Below are 17,768 nucleotides of genomic sequence, written 5' to 3' on the forward strand. Positions count from 1 at the left end.
AATATCAGTGAAGTCTAGGTAGTTGACAGCATTGTTCACGTCTTCTGCGCCTTTAGTGACTTTCCTGTCTACTTGTTCTAACAACCACTGAGAGTAGCGTGTTGACGTAACTACAGTTGGGACTTTATTTCTCCTTCCAGCCCTATCAGGTTTTGCTTCATATATTTGAAGCCTGCTGTTCAGGTACACACTCATCTATGACTGTGATGTCCTCTTAGAGACCTGACTCCTTCACCATTACTGAATGTCCTGCTTTATCTGTGATAATATTGCTTCTTCTCAAGTCCGTTGATGTCAAGACAGCTACTCTGACTTTATTTTGGCTAGTGATTGGCGTATTTTTTTCATCCTTATACCTGAAACTTGCATGTGTCTTTATATTTAACATGGATTTCTTGTAGACATGACGTACTTTTTTTTAAATCCCATCTGACCATCTCTACCTTTTACCTGGTGTGTTTAGACCGTTCACTTTTAATATGATCATTGATGATTGGATTAAAATTGTAATTTTGCTAGCTGTCTTCTACTTGTTTTTTTGTTTCTCTTTTACTCTTTTTCTGCCTTCTTTTGGTTAATTGAACATTTTTTTTTATCATTCTGTTTTATGTCCTCTTGACTTACTACTTTTACCTCTTAAAAAAAACTTTAGTGGTTGTCCTAGGGTTTACAATATAAATCTTAAATTAATCAGAGTTTACATTCAAATAGCATTAGCCATTTCACATACATTTCAAATACAATATTTTCCTAATTCCTCCCTCCCACCCTTCCTGAGGTTACTATCATACATTTTACTTTCATGTATGCTATCAGTGCAATACAATGTTACTGTTTTTCCTCTTGATGGCAGCTATAATTTATAGCAATTAAAAATAAGGGAAAAAAACTTTGTCTTATCTTCATTTCTTACATTTTTGGTACCCTTCATTTTTTGGTGAAGATCCAGTTGGCAGACAGATACCATATTCTTTCTGACTGAGGAACGTCATTTATCATGTCTTGTAGAGCAGGAATGCCAGCAGTAAATTCCCATAGTTCTTGTTTATCTGAGATGGTCTTTTTTTTTTTTTTAATCCTTAATTTTTAAAAGATATTTTCACTGGTACAGAATTCTGACCTAACACTTTTTTTTCTTTCAGGGTTATAAAGATATCCCTTCACTGTCATCTAGCTTGCATGGTTTCTGAAGAGAATTCTGCTATAACTCTTATCTTTATTTCTCTGCATGTAATGTATCTATTTTTTTCTCTGGTTTCCTTAGAGATTTTTTTCTATGTCTTTTTTTTCTCAGCAGCTTGAATATGTTATGCATATGGGTTTTTTTGGGTTTTTTTTGTTTGTTTGACTTGGGGGTGGGGCATTTATCCTGATGCATCCGCTCTGGGCTTCTTTGATCTATGGTTTGGGGTCTGTTGTTGCCCTTGGAAAACATTCAGCCATTTTCCTCCAGATATTTCCTCTATTCCTCCCACTGTCTCCTTTCTCCATAAAATTTGATTCCAATTTTATGGACATTAGACTGCCATTGTCCCACAGCCCTTGGATGCATTGCTCTGTTCTTTTTTCATTCTGTTTTCTCTTTGTTTTTCAGTTGGGATAACTTCTGTAGAGCTACTTTCAGATTCACGGATTCTTTCCTTGGCCAAGTTGAGGTTACTGATCAGCCTGTCAAAACCATTCTCCATCTGTTTACTGTGCTTTCTGTTTTCGGTATTACTCGTTTCATTCTGTCTCACTGTTTCTATCCCTTTTCAAGGAAGTACATTATTTTAAGCAAATGATTGAAAACAACTTAAATCTCATTAAGGTGGGATCACTCAGTATGCTATTTCCATGGAATATGTGTGCAGTCGTTTAAATAAACTTGTATATGGGGATTTTCCTGGTGGTCCAGTGGTTAAGACTCTGCACTCCCAGTGCAGGGGGCCCGGGTTCAGTCCCGTTCAGGGAACTAGATCCTGCATGTTGCAACTAAGACCCAGCACAGCCAAATAAATAAATATTTTAAAAATAAATAAACAAATAAATTTGTATATACTGATGTGTCAAGAGTTATTGTGTTAATGAAGCAAGGTTTATTTATTTTTTAATTAATTAATTTATTTTTGGCTGCGTTGGGTCTTTGTTGCTGTGCGCGGGCTTTCTCTAGTTGTGGTGAGCAGGGGCTACTCTTCATTGCAGTGCATGGGCTTCTCATTGCGGTGGCTTCTCTTGCTGCAGGGCACAGGCTCTGGGTGCACGGGCTTCAGTAGTTGTGGCACGTGGGCTCAGTAGTTGTGGCTCTCGGGTTCTAGAGCTCAGGCTCAGTAGTTGTGGCACATGGGCTTAGTTGCTCCGCGGCACGTGGGATCTTCCCGGACCAGGGATCGAACCCGTATCCCCTGCATTGGCAGGCGGATTCTTAACCACTGTGCCACCAGGGAAGTCCCTAAAGCAAGGTTTAGAACCACGAGCATTATCCCATGTATGTTTTTAAATTTTCACAAAACAACTTTCTACATTTCTAAAGTAACAAATATCTATACAATGTATGTTTAAAAGCCAGCAGAAAGATAGTGACAAGGACTAACTTGGCAGGAGGCTGAGGTGCGGAGGTGGGTCAGGGCGACCTTAGCTTTATTTGTAACATTTGGGGTTTTTAGTGAGCTATAATCGAGTCAATTCAATGGGCTCTCACTCTGATTGGGGGTGAGGGCAGGTGGAGGAGGGGTGCCCCAGCAGGTTGTGCGGGGGAAGGAGGTTGGAGGCTGTGTTAGGTACAAACCGGTCCCACCCTGGAGGCTCCATCCTGGGGCTCTCGTGTCACTCGTGAGAAGGAGCACTTGGAACTGCCCTTCTCAGCTGAAATATACCTGCGTTCCTTCCTCCCTCCCTCCCTCCCTTCCTTCCTTCCTTCTGGTCTGTGGTGCACAAAGCAAAGACACCATCCCTTATGGGGGCCGGGGGCAAGGCGGAATTCTACTGGAAGGAAGTGGGAAAACCACAAGCAAATAAACGGACAAGTGAACAAATAAAGGAACAAGAATATTAGTGATAAGCGCTCTGCAGGGAAGTCAGCCAGCCTGACGCGCTGCTGGCTGGGACTGCTTTGAGGGCCAGGCGGTCAGGCTGAGATCCGCGGACACTGAGGGTGGGGGGGTGGCAGGGAGGACAAAGGCCGAATCCCTGGCGGAGTCAGGGCTGGAGATGTTCTAACGCTGATCCTGAGTGTGAGCAGACCCAGGCTGTGTGTGTGTGGTGTTTAGTTGGGGGTTGGTTTGCACTCAGCAGTCACCCTAACTCACGTGGAGGGGGAAAGCAACCCTCCGATTAACTTGTCTGAACGAAGTGGCTTTGTCGTGGTCACGCCCCAGGGAAGGGAAGGGGCCGGGGGTGCTGTTTGTGCTGGAAGGCTGCCATGTGGGCAGGAAATGGGGGGCGGGAGAGTCACCCAGACACCTTCCTTCCATCTGAGGGAGTTGGCAACATGCGTTTCCTTTGTATTGATGAGCCTCAGTGGAGAGGAGGCAGTTCTCGAGAAACAGACCATCCTGGGCCATTAGATGATGCACTTGAGAATTCGGGGACCCCTCCCCTTCCCCCGTGACTCAACGGGAGCTGAGGCATTTCCGTGCAACAGTGAAATGAGGAAGTGGCATGGTCCAAAATTAATAGAAATGTGTGTTATGAACCTTTGACAGTCACTTCTCACAGCTGGCTCGTCACCTCCTCACATGCGTGTTTCCTATCACGGCACCACGTGGCATCCATGGCGTGGGACGTGGCTTTTCCACATAAACATTTCTCATTTAATTAGATTTTTCATGGGGATGTAGTAGTCTATTTCATGTATGTCTCACCATTCACTTGCTGTTTCCAAATTCTGCTCTGACAAATCCCCCCATGAAAACCGGCTTCATCAGCTGCCCTGCCCGGTGCCCAGGGTTTCGCCGGTCAGAGACTGAAGTCCAGGTGAAGCTGAGGGGAAGGGCTGAGATCCACAGGCTGCAAAAGGCAGTGGCAATTCCCATCTTTCATTTGGCAGGTAATTATCCGACATCCACCAGAGGCAGGTGTCACCCCAGGAGCTGCAGGTGCAAAGACAAAAGGTGTGATGCCTGGGCACAAGGTAGGGGGCTGGCCTTGAGGGCAGCAAGCATGGAAACCAATAAATATACACTCTCACTCACATGGTGACGAGTGAGGCGGAGAGAAGAAACTGGGCAATGGAGGAAGTGTGGGGGGCAGAGTCCAACAGAGGTCAGAGCCCAGGGCCAGGGTCAGCCGGTCCATTCACTGTCAGGCCACAACTGCGTCTCAGATCCAGTGGACCGGCCATTAGGGCCTGAGAACTGACGTGTGACTAGATACACTTTTTGGATAGGCTTTGTGTTTTTCACAGCGGGCTCTGCCTACCATGTAACTTTTCTTCCTCTCCTGATGAAAAGTTACTTTTGTAGCACAGCAAGCCCCATGGTGTCTCTTTGGACACAAGGAGACCGGACAGCCTGGGCTGAGGTCAGAGGTCCTGCCCTTTCCTCGTCCCTGGCCTTGCTCTGTGCCGCTGGCCCCGCGGCCCCTTCCCTGTACACCCCCTCTCTCCCTGCACCAACCCACAGTCCCCACCCAGGACGCGCCCACGGAGCAGGCGGGCGCCCGCTGCACAGGCCCCAGACTTCAGCAAGTCCACTGTGGTTTTGGAAAACCCTGTGTCGATTTAAATCACAAACCAACCCAGAGCCTTCTGTGGGTGGGCGACGTCAATCAAGCATCCTGGGCTTGCGGGTCCCTGCTGGATGGGTGTCTGGGAGTCCCCAACCCTGCGTGTCACCAGGATGAGCTGGGACGAGCACAGCACTTCTGTGGCATCTGTCATTTGTCATTTCTCCCTGCGGAAGGAGCCGCGAGACCCCCTGCAGTGGAGAGGGATGGGAAACAGCACGAGGCACAGAGGAGAGAGGCCTGCACCTGAGTTCAGGCGGGTCAGCACTTCTCTCTAAGCTCCAGCCTCCTCACCAGATGCACCACGTGTCCCAGAACTGTACTGCGCTTGGGCTGGCCCTCCCCCGGACGCGCTCCGCCCCCAGGCCTTTGCTCCTGGATGTCGCCGGCACCCCCCAAGCCCCTTGTGGGGCACCCACAGGCCTGGGCCACCCCTGCTGCCCAGATTGAGCCCCGAGGACCCTGCACAGCACTGAGCACGGCTGGGGTCCTTCTCTGGGGCGAGTTGATTTGGGTCTGTCCCCCCGGAGGGTGGGGTCCTTGTGGAGGAGGGCGGGAGGACACACGCCCAGTGGTGCTTAGTGCTGCTTGGGGGTCTTCTTTTCTTTGTGTGTGCATACAGTTTGTATTTTTCTACAGTGATAACATATTACTTGTGGATATAAAAGAAAAAATAAAACTCTAATAAGAAAAAGATGAGAAAGCCGTGGGAACTGTGGAGACACATAGCAGTGAGTCTGCAATAAGACATTCAGTGAAAAAAATGAGCACAAGATACGTACTTTCACAGCTATAAGTTCAGCAATCATAAGTGTTTCACGGTAAAAAGTCTTACTTTTGTATTTTTTGTTGTTGTAGCACTTTTCATGACACAGAATGCCCCTTGAAGCTGGCCCTCCCCCCAAAGCCCAGAAAGGTGGGCTCACCCCTGCTGTGGGGCTCCCAACCTGAGAGAGGAGAGAGATGGTAAATCCCAGGCCCCAGTGTGGGCAGGGACACAGCACTGCCCCCCCTGGTCCAGCTTCTCCTTCCCAAACCCACAGTCAGGCCCAGTGGGTTGGTTTGGGAGGGCAGGGGAGAGGGAAGAGGTTGAAGAGCCCTGCCCTTCAGCTTCCTCACCCTGGAGCAGGGCCACAGCCCATGGACAGATGGACAGATGGGCCACAAGGCACAGGAAGGGACACCATCAGGACCCAGGACATGCCCACCACACACATGAACACAGCACACACACAGGGGCATGACACACTGAAACCGAGCAGGACCCTGCAGGGCCCTCCTGGGTACAAAAGCGCCTCCGTGTCCCCCATTTCTTGTTTGTAAAAGAAGCTTTAGTCTCCTAGGCCTCCCCTGAGTTCCAAAGAGCAGACTCAAGCAGTTACTAATTAGAGAAGTAAGGGAACCAGAAACAAAGGAGTAGCAGTCAGTCCAGAGCAGCAATGACAGCTTCAACCATAGTCAGCGGTGAAACAGAGTCCTAGCTCCTCCTCAAGGGATACACACAGCAACCCGACGCAGATCTCTGAGCTGTTCTGCAGAAACTAAGACGCTCACCCAGGAGGAGGATGGTGACCACATGCTGACCACAAGCATGCAGACCCCAGACTGGTAGGAACCAGAAGGTCGATGATACTGACTCCTGGTTACCTCACCACCAACCAATCAGAAGAAAGTCCATGAGCTGCAACCCTCACCCCTAACGCTGCCTTCCCTGAAAGCCATCAGTGAGTTTGGGTCTTTTGAACATGAGCTGACCGGTCTCCTTGCTTGGCGCCTGCAATAATAAATGCCGTACTGTTCTTCACCACAGCCCAGTGTCAGTCAGTTGGCTTTGCTGCAACTGGGAGAGCAGACCCAAGTTTGGTTCGGTAACAACACGAACAGACACACATGCACACACCACACACAGTCACAGAAACAGCTCCATCACAGACTCATGCATCCCCTTCACACATACCTGTCGGCAGACACACAGAGCACATGGACCCCACCCCACCCCTCCATCCACATATACAACAAAAGTTTTGCATTTCTATTCAATGCTGTTCTTCTTCATTTTAAAAAAATGAGGTCACAATCCTCTAAGCTGCTTTCTCTCCTCGCCATGGACCATGAGCACACTTTTCTCTGGACCTGGAGGTTCGAAGTCAGGTGAGGACGGAGGAGCAAGCAGGTGGACAGGCACAGCAAGGTGGGGCAGGCAGGGCCTGGGGTGCGGGGCGGGCAGGGCCCGGGGTGCGGGGTGGGCAGGGCCTGGGGTGCAGGGCAGTATCCATCCGCCTCTGAGGACTAAAGCAGACAGGGGAGGCAGGATGACGCGATGGGATTGGAATTCCAGCAGGCCCTCTGCTTAGGCTGGAGAGCCAGCAGGGGCAGAGGGAGGGGCTGCGAGCCACTGTCAGGAGGGTCCAGGAGAAGCCCGCTGGCCGGGGCCTGGGGAGGTGGTGGTGGAGGATGGGTAGATACGAGAGGTGCCTGGAGGGCGCCCGGCTTGGACCAGGCCAGGGGCTTGGCCTCTAGGCCAGGAGAGGGTGAGGCCGGTGCTGTCAGTGCCACAGGGAGTACCCAGCAGCATGCCTTGGGGTGTGGGTGGTAGGAGAGGGGTGTGGAGAGGCCCAGAGAGTCTACGCTGCAGACACTGCTCAGGGGTCAGGCAGGAGATGAACCCGGATCAGGAGGTGGCAGTGGGGAAGGAGGGGGGTGAATCCATAGGGCTTAGCAGAGATACTAAGCCAAGGGCGATGGCACTGGGACCCTTGGTTTTGACGGCACTGGGGCCCCTGTTTTCTGCAAACCATGAGGGGACCAGATCCAGGGAAATGTGAGTTTACTTTAAGAGGTCGATGTGAGGGGCTCTGGTTGCCTGGAGAGGCCTGTGGGTGGTCTGAGGAGTGGACCCCTTTCGCAGCTGCCTGGAGGAAGGATCTGGGTCCTGAGGTCAGGCGGTCAGCTGGGGGTTGGGGAGCAGTGGCCTGCGTAAATGGAAAGGGCCAGACCGAACTCCCAGAGCTGCGGGGGGCGGGGGGGGCAGCTGGACCTCCAGCAGGGGGAGGGGCCTCCTGGGCCAGGTCTTGGAGGCAGGAGCGCCAGAGCAGACACCTCGTGGGGCGCAGGGCCCATCCCCTGGGGGGTTTCTGGAGTGCGCGCAACGTGGGAGTGGGCCGTGGGGAACGTGACCCTTCTGGGCCCCAAGTCCGTGGAAGCAGCGAGGCCGGATGGGCTGCCATGACGCGGCCTCGGCTCCCACGAGGCTGGGCAGGAGAAGCCCGGCTCCCCTTTCCTCCATCCGTCGCCCCCTGGCGAGGAACGTCTTTGTTTAAATCGCCCGCCTTCCTGCTGCCCCATCGGACTCAGGGCCTGAGGACGAATCCCCTGGTTACGGTCACCTTCCCGAAGAGACGCCGGGCTGGACACACTGCGTGTCCCTGGACCTTGCCCCGGTTTGCAGCCCGAGACCCCAGGTGCCGCCTTGGGCAGCGGCAGGGGCAGCTCTTCCTGAGGCCGGGGCTCGGGCCGGCCACGCTGCCTGGGGACTGGGGGTCGGGGGAGAAACACTGCGGCTGCAGCGCAGCGGTGCTAGGACCCGGGGAGCGGCCCATGGTCGGGTTCCGGGTCCGCACCCCGCTCCGCGCAGGGTTTACTCCGCGCCAGGCCCTGCCCCCTGCCCGGCCCCCTTCCCGCCCACTGCCCTGGCCCGTCCTACCCCCTGACCAGCTCCGCCCCCGCCCGCCCTCCGCCTGGTCCCCGCGGCGGTCAGAGCGCGGCCGGCCGAGCCGGCGCACCGCGGCGGAGGCGCAACATCCCGCGGCACAGACGGTCCGGCCCGCCGAGCATGGCGCCGAGGTGCGGGCCGCGCGGTGTCGGGGACGGGCGGGGGCAGCGGGGGCTCACGGGCGGGGGACGGGGGCGCGCGCGGTACCCTAACCTGTGGCCTGTGCCCGCAGGTGGCCCTGGCTGCGGCCGCGGCGGCGGCGCCTCCTGGACTTGCTCGCCCCCCTGGTCCTGCTGCTCGGGGTCAGCGCGGCGTCCGCAGAGCCAGGTAAGACCAGCGGGGACGCGAGAGTGCTCGCACCTGGCCCGCCCGCCTCCGGCCGCACTTTGTGCGGGTCTCTGGCAGGTCCCAGGCGGCGACGTCCTCACCCCAGCCCATCTCGGCTTCGGTCCCGGAGGCGGCCCGGCTCTACCCACGCGCGCAGGTGGCACGCGGGGGGCGGTCGGAGGGTGGACGGGGTCGGGCCGGGGCCGTGTGCCCGAGCGTCCTGCGACGGCCATTCATTCCTCGACTGCGGGGGTTCGCGCCACCTGGGCGCGCCCGGGACTCGGGGAGCGGGCCGGGCTGGGGATGGTGCGGGCCAGCTGCGTCCTGAGACCCTCGTGACCAAACTTCGGCGACTCTGCGGGGAAGTTGGTGCGCTCGACGGACAGCGCTGCGGGCCGAGGGCCAGTGAGGTCCCGGAGCCGAGGTCGTGGTGACGGCCGTTACACGCGCGGTGGCTCGGAGGCGCCCGGGCATCCGAAGCCTGACCGCGGGCCTGTGTCGCCCTCACCGGCCTGGTGCCTCCCAGCGCCTCTGGGCCCCAGCGTAACGGCGCGCGGAGTCCAGCAGGTCTCGGGGAGGACGGTGCGGGGCGGGGCGCAGCCGTGTTGTTTCCAACCTGTTGAGGCAAAACTGCCCAGGTTTCCCCAGGGCCAGCCTTTGTGCGCCGCCCCGGCCGCCAGGCCTCTGCCCCCGCGCCCGCCGCGGTGTCGGGTTGCGCGCGGTCCCTTTGATGCGGCCGAGCGCCGAGCAGCCGCCGAGAGAACAATGCGCAGGGGTCCGTTGTTTGGCGGCGCCCGCCCGCCGCTGCTCCTGCGTGGACCGCAAACTGGGGTCCGCAAGGCCGTTCTGACCGCGCTGAAACTTCCTCTGCCCCCAGCTCCTGGGACCCCATTGCCAAACACGCGGCGGCCCACGTCCTCTTCCCAACCTGCCCAGCAAGGGCCCGGGAGGAGCCGGTGGAGGTGCCAGACCCGAGGGGAGCCCCCGCCCGCAAAGCATAGGTGCTTTATCGCAGGTGGAAATAGACTGCCTGCCCTGACATCCGTCCCGGGCAGCCGGCTCCCCGCGGCCAGAGTGACTGCTCGCTGTGGTCAGCACAGCAGTCGCACACCTGCTGCCACAGCTGGGGGGTGTCGCTGGAGGGAAGTGTTCTGGGGAGAGAGCCATAATAATTTGTTTCATTGTTTCCAGTCGGCTTGGTCATCGTTAAACGGCAGCACAGACCTTTTAAAAAAGTAACCACCTCATAAATAGATGTGCGGAAAGCACCTGTTTGTAGTGTAGCAGATAACTCCTCAGGTATTTGCGTTAACTCTGGGGGTGGGGCATTTAGGGAGTGTTTGTCCTTATAGGGTTCTGTGGTCCCCGGGGTTCCTGGGGTTCTTATGACTGCCCGGGACCACATCGTGGCTTCAGGGGCCATCCCCTCAGACATGTGCAGGAATGCGTAAGCCTGAAGGCTCTTTTATAATTATGTCTAGTCGGGAAAAGGAAAGACACTGAAGCATCCACACCCCGGCTTACGAAACTTTGTAATCAAGGAGAGGAAGTCAAGGGTGTTGACTTTGAGCCTCACAGAGAAGAAAAAATCAAATGTTGTGTTCCGGAGCTTGGGTGAGATGAGATCTCTAGGTGTTCAAGTTAATGCAGACTCTGGGGGGTGGTGGATGGTGGAGTGACAGTTCAAGAAATGGTGGTTTTTTTTTTTTAATTTATTTATTTTATTTATTTATTTTTGGCTGCGCTGGGTCTTTGTTGCTGTGCGCAGGCTTTCTCTAGTTGTGGCGAGCAGGGGCTACTCTTCCTTGTGGTGCACGGGCTTCTCACTGCAGTGGCTTCTCTTGTTGCGGAGCATGGGCTCTAGGCGTGCGGGCTTCAGTAGTTGTCGCATGCGGGCTCAGTAGCCGTGGCTCGCGGTCTCTAGAGCGCAGGCTCAGTAGTTGTGGCGCATGGGCTTAGCTGCTCCGTGGCATGTGGAATCTTCCCGGACCAGGGCTCGAACCCATGTCCCCTGCATTGGCAGGCGGATTCTTAACCACTGCGCCACCAGGGAAGCCCTAGAAATGGTGCGCTTTATCGTCTGTCCCGCCACGTGGCTGCAGTGGGGGTTTGCCGTAGTCTCAGGTCCCCAAGAAGGAAGGGAGCCCCTTCCCTTGCAAGGTGCCTAACAGAATGTGCTCTTTTTGTTCCCCGGAGCATAAAGCAGGAAGCACGCTCAGCAGGGCTTGTGTGCCGCCCGCCCCTCCCCCGTGCTGGGAGAACACAGGCTCCTTTCCCTGCTGGGACCAAGTCCCCTTGGAATGGGATAATAATTGCCTCTCTAGATGTTGGAGAAGAGCAAAAGTATGTGAACGCCTGACTTAGCAGGGGCTCAATTTGTTCTAGAAACGCTTCAAAATTACCCTTGGGAGTCAAAAACTTTAGCCCCGTTTGCTGATTTGAACATTTTTTTCTGACCCCAAATGATGCATTTTCCCGAGTCTGTCTCTGGGCTGTACTTGACCAAAAAAATAAATAAATAACGACTTCTGCTGTTTTGTTTAAGCTTGGCCGCTGTCATTCTGACGCTCTTGAATGGCATCGTGTGCTTTCCCCCATAGCCAGAGACCTGGTGGGACCTTGGCTGGGCGGGCTTACGAGCCTGGAGGCTCAGTGCTACCTGCGGTCCCCTCTCCCGGAGGAAGTACCGGAGTCACGTGTGCTAAGGTGGCATCTGCCCATGGGTCATTCCTTCAGGGCTGAGGAAGAACGACCTCGCCCTGTGGACATTTGCAGTATGCCTGTGGCCACGCCAGAGCCCTAGGCTTTGAGTCGTCTTGTCTCTGGCCCCTCCCACACGTGACTTCGGGCTCAGGCTCCGTCAGCTCCCCGCACACCCCCACCCCCAGACCTGCGTGTCCCACCCTTTCTCACTACTAGGGTCCATCAGTGGGTCCCGGTCTCCGCTGATGGCCGTGGTCCTGCCTCCCCCCAACTCCCTCGGTGGGCCTGCAGGGTTTAGGCTTGAACAGGACACGGCCAAGACCCTGTGGGTCCCCGTGTCCGGGGGTGCCTGTCATCCTGGGGTTCACAGGCACCTGGTAAGTGATCTAAGCAGAGGGTAGGAACTTCTGTCGAGGCAGGGTCGTTTGGAGGGGCAGCACAGATGGGGAGTCTTCAGGGTTCAGCAATAAGACCTCTAAGGTAGTCTTGAATTTCAGCAAAACTTGTTTTTCAAGGCACTCTTGTTTTCCTTTAAAAGAAGGAGGAGGGGGAAGTTCCTTGCAAGGAAACCTTGAAGGAGAGAAACTGACTCCTGAGCTGTCCAGAGCTCGCGGGGCCTAGAGAGCCTGCCCCACCCGCCCTGCTTCACCCTGAAAATACAGCTGCGCATGCACTCAATGAATGCGCACACACATGTGCACATACAGATGTACACACGTGCACATCCGTGCACACACTCGCTCTCTCCCCACCAGAGTGCCTGGTCTCTCTTCAGCTGGGCTGTTGAAAACGTCCTGGCGCTCCGTGGGTGACGGAATGGGACAAGACCCGTCTTCTGACACGATGGCCAGCGGACTTCCCTCTCTCATGGCCTGAGCACTGCGGGGAAGGGCCGGTCAGTGGAGGGGTGGGTGAGGGGCAAGCGGGTCTTGCTGCAGCCGTGGCTGACGAGCAGCCCCCAGGCCCGGCTCTGTCTGCAGTGGCTGGCCTATGCCCCACGGCACATGCCCGTCTGCAGTCCTGGTCGAGGCGTGGCCACCCCCATGCCAGCGAGGGTCGGACCACAGGTGGCACACTCTAATCTCAGCTCTCTGCTCGGAGGCTTGGAGGCTCTGGGTTAGCTGTCATCTGAGAGAGAACCCCGAAACGGCGGCCCCTCTCCCCAGAACACAGCTGGCCAAGCACCAGCTGTCTGATGTCTGGGTAGAAGGTGGACATTGCAGGATGTGACATGTGAAACTACCCGAAACTTGATGCTGTTGGCGGGAGGGAGGGATAAATTATTGGGAAAATTAAAATATATGTTTGGCACGCTCATAAGATGATTGCATTTGATACATTTTGACGGCAGGGGCCCAGAAGAACAGTGAGAACTTTGTGGGAGGTGCCTGCAGTGTGCCCTGGGTCCCCACAGCTCTGCTCCCTTGCCAGGTCACGTGGCTTCTCTGGACCCCGCACCTCCCATCGCTGATGGCTTAGGGTCTGGGATGAGCTCTCTGCCAGGCCCGGCTCCTTCCCAAGAAGGACTGGGCCTCTGAGCCCCTCCCTGCCCTCCTGCCAGTCTTGGGAGGAGCATTGGGGCCGTGGGCGCTGCCTTGGTTTCCTGCTCTAATCCGGGGCGGGAACAGCCCCTCCCCCCCTTCTGGGTGCCCTGAGCAGCAGGTGGTTGCCTTGTGAAGCTCCTCACAGCACCTGTGTATGACGTGCCTTGTGTTGGATGCTGCTCGTGGTATCTCCACACGTGTCCGGGACCTCGCACCGTCCCCTGCATCCCTCGGGGATGCTTGGTGGAGACAGGGAGCTTTCTCTGTCCCACTCCCCAGCACTGCCCGGTGCCGGCAGGGTGTGGCTGGGTGACGTGGGCTGGCCCTTGGGGTCATGTGTTCGATTGGCGGGTCTGGGCCGTGCAGAACGGCTGTCAGAAGGAGCTTTAGATCACGGATGCGCTGAGTCAGACGAAACTTGGGGGCCGCAGGGCAGTGTCTGTGCTCCGCCTGCCGGCCTGCAGGGGCGCATCCTACCCCCACCCCAGCTCCTCTGGCAGAGACAAGCCCCGGCACGGCCTCCTGGCTGTCTTCAGCGAGTGCCCAGGAAGGAGGACTTGTTCACAGGCCGGTACACCTTTCTGGAATTCCGTGCTGGCAGACGGGGACCCTCCCGGGCTGATGCACCGTGACGAGGCCGGTGGCACAGGGCAGGGGCACCCAGCGCTGAGCTGGGGTGATGGGCGGGGCTCTTGGCCACCCCTGGTTTCTGCAAGACCAAGAGGCTCTGTGGTGGGTCCAGCTGGCCCAGGCACTGGCCACGGGTCAAGGTTGACCTTTACAGGGTGTTTCCCCACAAAGGACATGAGACCAGAGCCAAAGGCTCGGGGATGAGGCTGCAGGGCGAGGGGATGGAGCCTGTGTGACCAGATCTTGGTGGTGGGTTACAGTGGCAGGGCCTGAATGGAAACTGCAGAGACCATGTACGTGCTTTTGATGGATTGGTGTTGGTGGTTTTCGTGGAGCCCGGATGGAACATCTGCAGATATTGCATGTTACTGATTTATTTTTTTATTCATTCAGTCATTCATTTAATTTTGGTCCGAAGTACTCGTTTCTACTTTTTGCACTGTTCCTTGAGTAGATTCAGAATTAGGCACGGTCAGGCCTCCTTGTTTTGCATCCAAGCTCAGAAATCTTGGAGACGGTACCAGGCTCCGGCAGCTGGGTCTCCTGTTTGCACAGAACCTGCTGGCACAGGCTGTTCTCAGTGAGCATGAGAGGCGCCCTTCTGCTTTGGGGAGACTTGAGCCGATGTGAAAGCAGTGCCTGGAGGGCACATCCCAGCAGCGGTTGAACCGCATCTTGGTGCCCACCGTGCAAAAAATGTAAGCTTCTCTCATCCTGGAAACGGGGAGGGCCCGGGGAAGAGCACCGACCCAGCTGCTGGGAGCTGGAGGCCGAATGCATCTCTGCTGGGGCCTGAATCCACAGCCCCCATGGCCTCTAGGGCGAAGGGACACCTTTCTTCCCCGTTTCCATTTAGGCAACCAGGGGACTTCATCCTGGAAGGGAAACCGTGATTTACGTGGGTGCTGCTGCTTTGACAGTGTGAGGCGGGAAGATTCTCCCCCACCCCTTGCAGTCGGGAGGGCAGGGCCACGGGAAGAGGGGGTAATGTTCCGCAGGCCGACCGAGCGCCTGATGCAGGGTGGGCCTGAGCCCCTGAGGTGGCCCTGCCTGCCCCTGAGCTCCCCTGGACCAGCCAGTTGGCCCACGGAGCCAGGGTCTCTTCCAAGCTGGGGCTCACGCATCTGGGGCCGGGGGTCGGGGTTCGCATTAGAGGAGAACTTGGGAAGGCGTTCCTTTCGCCCCGGCTGGTCCGAGGCTGGGAGGTGGTGAGTGGTGAACCCAGCCACCTGGCCCCTTGGTCCATTGACTTCCTCTTTCCTGAGTCATTTTTGAGCACCTCTGTTTGCGCCCTGCCTGCCCCAAACAGGAAGGTAAACAGCAGTGTCCCTGGGGTCTGTCCCTGTCCCCGAGGGCAGGGTAGACCGTTATGTCCCCAGCAGGCCGAGAGCATCCACTCTGGGGTCTGGGCTGCCTATCTGGGGAGGCCCCATGGCAGTGCTGGGGCTGAGTGCAGGGGGGACTGTGGTTGGGACCTTCGGGAGGTGGGTGGACATCCCTCCAGATGGATATTAGTTCCGTGCAGCTTTTCAGCCCAAACCGCCAGGGCTGGGCACTGTCACTTTGAAAATCCTGCTAATCTGATAAATGGAGAAATGCCACTTCTGTGCTCTATTTTGTGAGTTTCCGTCCAGTGAGGGTGCAGGTTCTGGAGTGTTATTTGGCCTCCGCATCTCTCCTTGCTCTGACATCCATCCTCTGTCTCTGCGCTGTCTTCCGCCTTGTCATGCCTGCCTGTGGTGTCACCTCCTGGGGGGCATATTTGGCATATTTTCTAGTTTGTGGGCAGGCTTTAATTGGGAACGTGTAATTTCTTAAAGCAGGGTGTTGTTTTTTTCCCTTATTTTTATGGCCTTTTCCTGTAGAGGTAGGACACGCGTGACGATCGCGGCTCAGGGACAGCGGCCTGGGCTCATCTGCATCGCAGGGGTGATGTGGGGGTCGGGAGAATTCAGAGAGGAAAACTGCGCGCGCCAGCAGGCAGAGTGCTGGGGGGCCACGTGCTGCATGTGGCTCTTATTTTCTTTACTCGGCTTTGGTGGGCGTGGAGTTAGAGCTAGTCCTTGCAGAAAACAAGCATGGAGTCACTAAATCGTGGTCTATTACAGCTGGCGGGCAACCTGGCTGGCCACTTTGTGTTTGTGGATGGGACACCATCTGCTATGTGGGTTGAGAGCCCAGGCTCCAGGTTTTAATTCCAGCTTTGCTTCTGAGCGCTGTGTGACCTTTGGCAGATTCCTCACCGTCTCTGTGCCTCTGGTCTGTAAATTGGGGAGGGCAGTGGGGCTCTGTGGGACTGAATAGGGCATTCCTGCAGGGAGCTTCCTGGGATGTGTCCCGACAACTCCTCCTTGGGCTCTGGGGAACACCATCGGGGATGGCCTAAGCCACCCGTCAGGGCGAGGCCTGGAAGGAGGGCCTGGTGAGCACCAAGAACAGGAAGTGGGTCCTCGTGACCGGAACACAGTTTTTGTGCTTCTTACTTGGCCATGGGCTGCGCCTGCTAAGACGATCATGTGTTTTAGACAAAGCAGCCCACTCACGCCCGCAGCTCCGAAGTCCTGCAAGTGTTCTGGGCCCGGGTGCCCGCGTCGTCTCGCCCACGCACGTGTCCCGTGGGGGTGATCCAGGGATCGCAGACCTGCCTCTGCCTGTTGGATCTTGTCACGAGGCTGCTGTATTTTGAAAAACTCTCCCGCTGAGATTCCACGGAGCCTCTTGTTCTCTGCGAGCCAGGCCGGTTCCTGGGGTTCCTGGATTGAGGCCCTGTCTGTGCTGGGAATCTGAGCTCAGCCTGATGGGGTGTCGTCCGGGCAGCGCTTGCTCAGAGGACAGCAGACAGGACGGCGTCCTTTCTGTCCTCTGTCACCCCAGCCTTCCAACCAGAACGAAGGGAAGCCACCCTTGATCCCGTCCACGCTCACCTTTGGGGTCTCCCCACCTGGGGTAGACCCGCTCCCTCTCCAGAGGCTCTACCCCAGGCCGCCAGGCACCGCCCACAGGCCCAGCTCAGACCCTCCTTCCCCTCACACGAGGCCTGAGGGCTTTGAAAGGCAGGCCCCTCAGGAGAGGGCGCAGCTAGCCCATTGGTGGAGGTGGGAGAGGCTTTTTCTACCATAAATGATTATTTCAACTAGACAGCTTTCCTTCTGCCGCCCTGGGCGTGTCCACACCTGGCCCTGGGCCACCTCTGCTTCTCATCCTCTTGCCCCTGGAGGGGAGGACGGCCCTTTCTGAGCCCAGGTGCCCCTGCAGGGCCCGGCCCTCCTGCCCCACTTCAAGGTTCCGACTGTGACTTTGCTCACTTCTGTGGGTCCCAAGGCTGACCCAGGGTTGCGGGCTTACCATGCTTCCGCACCGGCGGGTAGTGTTGGCAGTGACCTCTGCTTCTCTTGGGTCCTCACATCTTGGCCTTGTCCCCCCGTGGCACCGGGAGACCCATCTTGGTCCAGGTCACCGGTGTCCTTGGGGCAGCCAGGACCTTCCTGTTTTCTGGCTAACATGAGCCTCCATCCCCAGGGGACTCGGGCCCAGCCGGCGCTGACTCAGAATCTGCCATGCTCTGCTGTTCCTTCATAACCTTATATTGTGGCAATAGTTACGAATGCCGCGGAGGTTTGGAAACCAGAAAGAAAACCCACCCATTCCAACACAGTCTTTACTGTCAGTGTCGGGGAAATGGGACATCTTAAACGGACCTGGGCTGCCCTCCCTGCTGACTCCACTCCCGGCCTGTGTGGACAGCCCCTCTGGGTGCAGAAGCCTCAGGGCCCCCCGGAGAGCCGGCCGCAAGCTGGTCTGCTTCCCAGATGGGAAAACATCCCCACCCCACCGCCCACTCCTGGACGGCGAGCTGGCCTCCCAAGCACCTAACTTCCCCACATTTAAGAACCTAAACAACCCCACCTCCCAGCGTTTAAACTTTTTCTTCCCATGGCGTATGGTCTGCTGAATGTCAGCCCCCAAAGACCTCCCCATCCTGATCCACAGGACCCGCGAACGCTGCTTTACGTGGTAAAAAAGACTTTGGGTGGGATTAGGCTCTTGAGCTGCGGAGATTACCCTGGATTATCCGGGTGGGCCTACGTGTAATCCTAGGGTCCTAAGAAGGGATGGGGGAGGCCAGAGGGTCGGGTCAGAACAAGGAG

General features: G+C 56.3%; 1 protein-coding gene and 1 long non-coding RNA gene across 2 annotated transcripts in view; one reads left to right on the top strand and one right to left on the bottom strand.

Annotated features, from left to right (window-relative positions):
* Positions 1-1,037: 1,037 nt before the first annotated feature.
* On the bottom strand, positions 1,038-14,697 carry LOC309660475. The gene is made up of 2 exons (XR_014263430.1): positions 8,777-14,697; positions 1,038-4,070 (listed from the first exon to the last, which is right to left on the bottom strand). It is a non-coding gene; the product is annotated as an uncharacterized lncRNA (long non-coding RNA).
* COL18A1 (collagen type XVIII alpha 1 chain) overlaps positions 8,398-17,768 on the top strand; it is a 93,099-nt gene continuing 83,728 nt past the window's right edge. Inside the window, exons 1-2 of the mRNA XM_082461134.1 lie at positions 8,398-8,547; positions 8,649-8,743. Of these exons, the coding sequence (XP_082317260.1) occupies positions 8,537-8,547; positions 8,649-8,743 (106 nt within the window). The 5' untranslated portion in view covers positions 8,398-8,536. The remainder of the gene's footprint in view (positions 8,548-8,648; positions 8,744-17,768) is intronic.

This window comes from Balaenoptera physalus (assembly GCF_965194825.1).
Source record: "Balaenoptera physalus genome assembly, chromosome: 4".
Lineage (NCBI taxonomy): Eukaryota > Metazoa > Chordata > Mammalia > Artiodactyla > Balaenopteridae > Balaenoptera > Balaenoptera physalus.